We start from the raw sequence: 6,802 nt of genomic DNA, 5'->3' as shown, positions 1-6,802 counted from the left end.
CAATTCAATAAATAAAATTGTGATCATAAAATAAATAAATTAAAACTGTTTAATGTTTCAAATATAAAAAACTGTAAAAAAACAATTTGATAAAGTGCAAATGAAAATATAGCCTTTATAAACTTTTGCATGGTAGAACCAGAAGCTGCTCTTCATATTAGTGACAAACAATAACAGTAACAACAGCGTTTTGACAAGTTTAAAGTTTCTTTAATTTACATTCAAAATATTAAAAAATTAACTGCAAAAATTAATTTGATAAAGTGCAAATTAAAATATAGCAGTAACTGCAACTGTATTTGATAATGTTTTGAACTTTTAAAATACTGCATGGTAGAACCAGAAGCTGCACTTCATATTAGTGGCAAACTTTGGCCTTCTTCTACATATTAAAAAAGTTGTTAAACTACTGAGTGGCGCACTACTGCTACTAGTGGTGAGAAAGTGTATTGCACCTTATTCAAAATCAATGCGGTCCCACTGCCCTCTGCAGCCCAAAGTTAAAAACTGTTGTTCTTTTGAGGCCCTCAAGGTGGCGCTAGAATCTCTGGTATATAGTATATCGTGGAGCTGTGACTGATCTTCACATGGATGAGGGACTCTCCAAATAGCAATTTTTATCTTCTTATGCTACTTTCTTTTTTTGGCCATGGTTTTCTAATTTTTTTTTTATATTTAGCTAATCTTAGCTTTTAGCAAAGATTTAGCAAATTTTTACAGTTTTTGCCTAATAAGCGACAGATTTGCTAACTTTAGCCTTCACCTTTTGCTTTGCTCTATAGTTTTTTGCAACAGTTTTGCTTATTTTAGCTTATAATGCATTGTGTTGTTAATTTTAGCTTCTGTTCTGTTAGTTGCTGTTACCTCTGTAGGACGTCCTGATGACACTGCAGCTGATCTCGAACTTCTACTCCTCTCTGCTTTGCCGACTCCACACTCACTCGCAGCTGCTCTTTAGCTGTGGGATTTACCAGGTTCTCTAGCTGAGGCAGCAGAGTCTGGAGTTCGTCCAGGTGGATGAGAAACTCCTGCTCTGTCGCCATGATGTCTGCCTGCTGCCGGAGACACTCCTCGTAGTTCTCCACGTCCACTCCCAAGCTGGCCTGCTGTAGGAAGGACACAGCATCCTCCAGCCACTCACAGGCTGACTGCATCCTGAAGTGGTACTTCTGACACAACACCAAGGCTTCCTCTAGAGTAATCTTCACATGAAACCAAGTGGGAAAAGACAAATATTGATTCAGGTATTCTATGAGACCCATCAACATTACAACTGAATGTGTACATATACTGAAAGGAAGACTGGCCCACCTGCTTGGCTGTCAGGGCCTTTTGCACGTCTGCCTGCAGTTTTGCCATTTCTTCCCGGTTAGTATAGACGTGGGCGGGGACAAGCTCATTGGCACTGTTATACTCGTGTTTTTCTCGGCTACTAAGAGCAGCCACTATTCTCAGTCTGGACTGAACTTCTTCCTGCAGGATTTGTTGCTTCCGGATCTCCTCCTGCACTTTCTCCACTCTGACGTCGACAATCACAGCACAGTCCAGTTCATCCCTGGTGCGGTGCAGCCAGTCCAGGGTCTTTTTCATCTCCGTCTCAAAGTCTTTACTTTGGATGAACCTGTTCTCACATTCTTCGATCAGCTCCCCCACTGCAGCCTGTAAAGACCGCAGCTCGTCCTGCCACAAAACCACCTGCTCCTTAGAAGCATCATGAGCTGCTCGGTCCACACGAGGGGCAAGGGTATCCATCTGCTCCATGAGCCTGGACAGGTGGGAGTCGGCGCTCTGGAGACTTCCTGCCAGAGCGTGGTAGTTCTTCAGCCTTTCTTCAGCTGACTGTGTCTCTGCAGTCACTTTAACTAGCTGCTCCTTTGTGGCTTTTAGCTCAGAGTCTACCTGCATGGCCATGGCCTTGTGGTCTTCAAAAGACTCCAAGGTTTCCTCCAGATGCTCTACTTTCTGCTCCACTAGCCTCTTCAGTCCATTATACAGACTGACGAGCTGGGTCATTTCCTCTGGGCGCCATGGCTGCCCTGTGCTACGAAATCCCTCTTTCTTCTGATTCAGCTCACTCACAGCCAGACCCAAGCTGCTGAGGTCTGCCAGAATTGCTTTGTAATCGCTCTGCAGACTGACAACTTCCTCCGTTTGTAGCCCAACAAGTTGCGTTGCCAGATTATTGAACTGTTCCTCGAGTTCTTTCAGTGCTTTATGTGTGACATCTATGAAAGATGTGTACTCGTTCCTTGTAAGGATGGCCTGCTGGATTTTCTCCTGTTTCTCTTTGGCCAGTGCTAAGATGCTATTATATTGCTGAGGGAGGGTGTTCAGTTTTTCATCTAGGTAGCAATGGTCAACTTCATTCAGAGTGGGCAGCACCTCCTGACCTGCTCTCTGTACAATCAGGAGAAGATTCTCATATTCCACTGCCTGTTCAATGATCTGCTGGTACTTCAGCAGCTGTGCCTGGAGCTCAGCATCACTCACCATCAGATTGATTTCCGGAAAAGTAACAATGTCAGCTTGTTTTAACCACTGGCAAATCTTCTCTAAATCGTTCTTAAAATACTTCCTAGAGACGAGTATTTTTTCAAGCTCCTGGAGTTTCTGACCACACCGATGAAGAGTTCTGTCGAAAACATTTTGCAACTCCTGCAGTTTTGTGAGAATCTCGTTTCTTTCTTCTTCGCTGGCCTCTCTCATCAAGTCTCTGCCTTGAGACCACAGGGAGGTGAGCTCGCTCTGATAGGCTTTCAGACTGCTCTGGATGTTCCTGCATGTTCGGACCTGCTTGGCTAAGTCATCGGGTAACAAAGCGATGTGCTCCTCTGATTGGGCCTTCTTCTCGTTCTGCTGAACCCAGGAAATGGACTGACTGACGGCCATCAGGAAATGTGTCCTCTCTGTAAAAGCCTTGCTGAGGTGTTTCTTTCGCTGCACCACTTTCACACTCAGAGACTCCACTTCGGCCTGGGTGTCAGAAATGAGCTGCTGCAGGTGCTGGCGCTCACTGAGGCCCAGCCGTGGCAGAACCCGGTCGGCATCAGCCATGGCCTGAGCCAGAAGGAGCTGCTTGGCCTCCAATTCACTGCAGATGCTCAAGTGGTCGAACAGGAAGCTGTGTGCCAGTTCAGGGGGCGGGCTCATCTTCATGGCCTCAGACAGAGCCGGCTGCTGCTCCTTGGCCCAGTCCCGAGCCTCTCTCAGGCGGGCCTCTGCTTGTCTCATGTCATCCAGAGTCACCATGGAGTCCTGGACTTTTCTTTCAATCAGATTCTGCATCTGAGACCATCTCTGCTCAAAGTGGCTGATTTGTTCTTTCACCAGCTCTTTGTCATCTAAGTTCAAATGCGGGATGACTTTCTGCTTCTGCTCCTTCAGGTTTTCAAGGACACCTTTTTGTTCTTCAAGAGTTACTGAAAGTTTCTGCAGAGCTTCCAAATGCTGAGATGAACTTTCAGCATCAGTTCTGTGATACACAGACAACATGTTCATAATCCAATTAAACCTTTAGAAGAACAAGAGCTTTCCATGTTTAATTAGAAACTAATGATAAATCTTAACATTTAAAGTGTAACTAACCCCAACCCGAGGCAAATTTTGAAAAACTCCCAACAAAGTGGGCAGAGACAATGAGGGTCAGGATCAGGTGAGACAATGAGGGTCAGGATCAGGTGTGGGAATAAGAGAGAAGGTGTGGTCCGCACAAGAGAATGTGGCAACTAACTTCATTTGACAAGCTAACATTTCTGAAAACATTTCTGATTGGTCTAAAGAAATTAAAGTTTCATGACATACATGCAAACTCACATTTAGCTGTTTCAAACTAACATGAAAAGTTCAGGCAACAAGTTGTTAAAAGGGAAATATCACTTAAAATCAACTTTTTTAAGCTTTATATCAGTGGTGGGCACAGTTCCCCTAAAGCACTAAAGCACTAATAGAGGAACTAATTCCTGATTAGTGCTTTAGGGCTTTTGCAAATTTTAAAATTTATTAGTGGATTAGCACTTTCTAAATTTATAGGCTAAATTTAGAAGCACTAACTGAGGTCTATAAATGTTATTGATCAACGTTAGCTGAGGGTGAAAGCTGTCACATTTTGTTCATATATGTGTCACTTATCCACCAAGTGACAATATACAGTATGAACCCAAATACAGCTGTTGAATGTCAATGATAAGTCTTAAGAGAGCAACATCGCAATATGTGACTCACGTTGTCTGTTGAAGAATGTTCATGGGTTGACTGGGTTATTTTAGTGCTTTAGAATGTAGGGGTCACCTCGAGTGAAGAAACAAGATTTACTGCCTCGAAGCAGGCCTCAGACAGGCCTGACGAGAGGACAGGAACTCTGTCACAAACTGAACTCTGTTTAGGCCATGACAGGTCATTTTAACCTAGAAGAGAATTTCTCAGTTCTCTTAATCAGATAATGGACAGAACAATCTCTTCTGTTCGTGATTCATTTGTTGTTTAACTAAGAATATTTATGCATTTGTTAAATCATGATAATGACTGTCACAAGAAAAGTGGAACCACTTCTCTTATCATGACTTAAAGATTAATAATGGTATAAAAAATCACAGAGAATCTCATTACAATGTTTTCATTGTGTTTTTATGTAAATCACTGTTTTTATTTTACTGTGAACACAGTAATATAATTGTGGATTTTTCCTGAGAAAATCTTTCATTTATCTGGACTAAGAACGGTTCAGAACTGATTATAAGACAGAAATGTTAATTAATCATCATAAATGTTTTGCAGTGATTTCTCTTAGAGTCTACCAGAAGAAAGCTGGAGAAAGGTTATCATCCTGTTGTGAACAGCCATAGAATTTTTAACCTTGGTCTGGCGCCGGCTGGCAAATCTTTATCTTTCTTTCTCTGACTCATCTCTACACCTGAGGGTGGAACCAAAGTTTGTCCGTTTATTTTACTAACCCGAACGCCTTTGAGGCACACTCTTCTTCCTGATTCCAATTAGGAAGAAAGCTGAGTTCTCTCTCCGGAGAGAATCAGTTTGGCTTGTTAAGTCTAGCCCATGAGCTAAATAGGGGAGACTTAACGGCCGGGGCCCGGCACGCCAGCTGGCTGTCCCACCCGAGGCTTCAAGCCTCCAAGTGTGTTTTTACCTCCCTAGGGGAGATTTTATTTTGAAAGAAGGAACTGGATGTACAGCTTGAATCTTTCTGGCTTGGACTGAAACAGACGAAAAGTTACCTGAAATAACACCTACTCGCCAAGGAACAGTAAGCGAGCCGATAAAAAAGTTCCCTGACTGAGCTGAGGTGAGACAGTTCCTACCCAGGTGTGACTCAAGAAGCCATCACCAGGTAAAACTGACGTGTTCGGGGTGACGTGTCATGTGGAAATCTCAGCGCAAGAAGGGACGTGCTGATCCGGTTGAACCACACTTTGTTAAAGTAAAATTAGTAGAAATACTAACCTTACTTTCTTCCTTTTCTTTGTCTTCATTTGCCAAAACTTAAGCTGAAAGTGCCAGTAAAATTGTTTGGTTGTTAACATCAGAACTGATGTTTTACTGTTCTATATAAGTAATCTAAGTTGATGTGAATTGAAATTTGGACGCGGATTTTCATCTCATTTAACTTTGACACTTTTTATAGGAATACCCACAATCAAGTGTATTTATGATTTGTTCAATTTGTGTAAATAAGTGATTGCATAGTCTTTTATGAATCAACTTGAACTCATCTGAACATTCACTTATTGTCACTTTTCACTTCGCACAGTCAAGATATTAAAAGTAATGAGAAATACCTTGGTAAAAKTTTCCTCATAACTTTGTGTATGAGAGATGTGGGAGAAGCTTAATTCACCTTAAGCCCACCTCCTACAAGAATTAGCTTATGCTAAAATTTTCAGTGTGTTGGTGCTTTAAAATTAGGGGACCTAAATATTTGACAGTGTTTTGGGGCTAGTGGAACTAATTAAAAGAAAACTGTTGATGTTCCATTTAGAGTTGATGGTGTTGAGATTTGTAAAGTCAGTGGGGTGAAAGTTTTGGGTGTCATTATTGATGAAAACTGACATGGAAATCTCACATAGATCATTTAAAAACAAAAATAGCCAAATCCATTGCAGTATTATACAAAGTAAGAGACTTATCTAATGATAAATCACTGTTTATATTATATAATGCAATAATTGTTCCACACTTGATTTACTGTGTTGAAGTCTGGGGTAAAGCATGCAAAACAATCACAAATCCTATTTTATTTTTATTTTACAGAAAAGAGCAGTCAGAATTATCAACAGAAAACAATACTGTCACCCATCGAATATATTATTTTCTAAATTGAAATTATTAAAATTTTATGAGTTGGCTGATTATAATATCTTGCAGATTATGTATAAGGCTCATAAAAGTTTTTTTACCTTTAAACATTCAGTTATATTTTGTTAAGAGAGAAAGTTTATATAATCTTAAAGGACTTGAGATGTTTATAAAACCTAAAATTCAAACAAACTTGAAGGATCGATGCACTTCAGTTCAGGGAATAAGATTGTGGAATAATCTGGAAAGTGATTATAAAAATGTTGGTTCAATCTGTTTGTTTAAGAGAATGATTAAAGTAAGTTTGTTAAAGAAATATGAAACTGTATAATGTTTATCAAAAGTTGTTGTTTGAAAAGGAATTAAAGTTTTTATTTTGTTTTGTTTCTTGATTATTATTGTTTAAAATTAATTTTGGGAAAAAGGGGCAGATTTAAGATTTTTTCCTTCTTTCTGCCTCCTTTCATTTCAAGTGTGATTTTTTTTCTCTTTGTGT

At 40.4% G+C, this 6,802-nt stretch overlaps 1 protein-coding gene across 1 annotated transcript in view; it reads right to left on the bottom strand.

Moving 5' to 3' along the window:
* Positions 1-6,802, bottom strand: part of syne1b (spectrin repeat containing, nuclear envelope 1b) — a gene marked incomplete in the record, with an annotated part of 311,340 nt that overhangs the window by 131,456 nt on the left and 173,082 nt on the right. Inside the window, 2 exon segments of the mRNA XM_014021303.1 lie at positions 865-1,202; positions 1,312-3,472. Coding sequence (XP_013876757.1) covers positions 865-1,202; positions 1,312-3,472 — 2,499 coding nt within the window.

Source organism: Austrofundulus limnaeus, unplaced genomic scaffold (assembly GCF_001266775.1).
Source record: "Austrofundulus limnaeus strain Quisiro unplaced genomic scaffold, Austrofundulus_limnaeus-1.0 Scaffold287, whole genome shotgun sequence".
Taxonomy (NCBI): Eukaryota; Metazoa; Chordata; class Actinopteri; order Cyprinodontiformes; family Rivulidae; genus Austrofundulus; species Austrofundulus limnaeus.
This window is presented reverse-complemented; position numbering and strand designations above follow the sequence as displayed.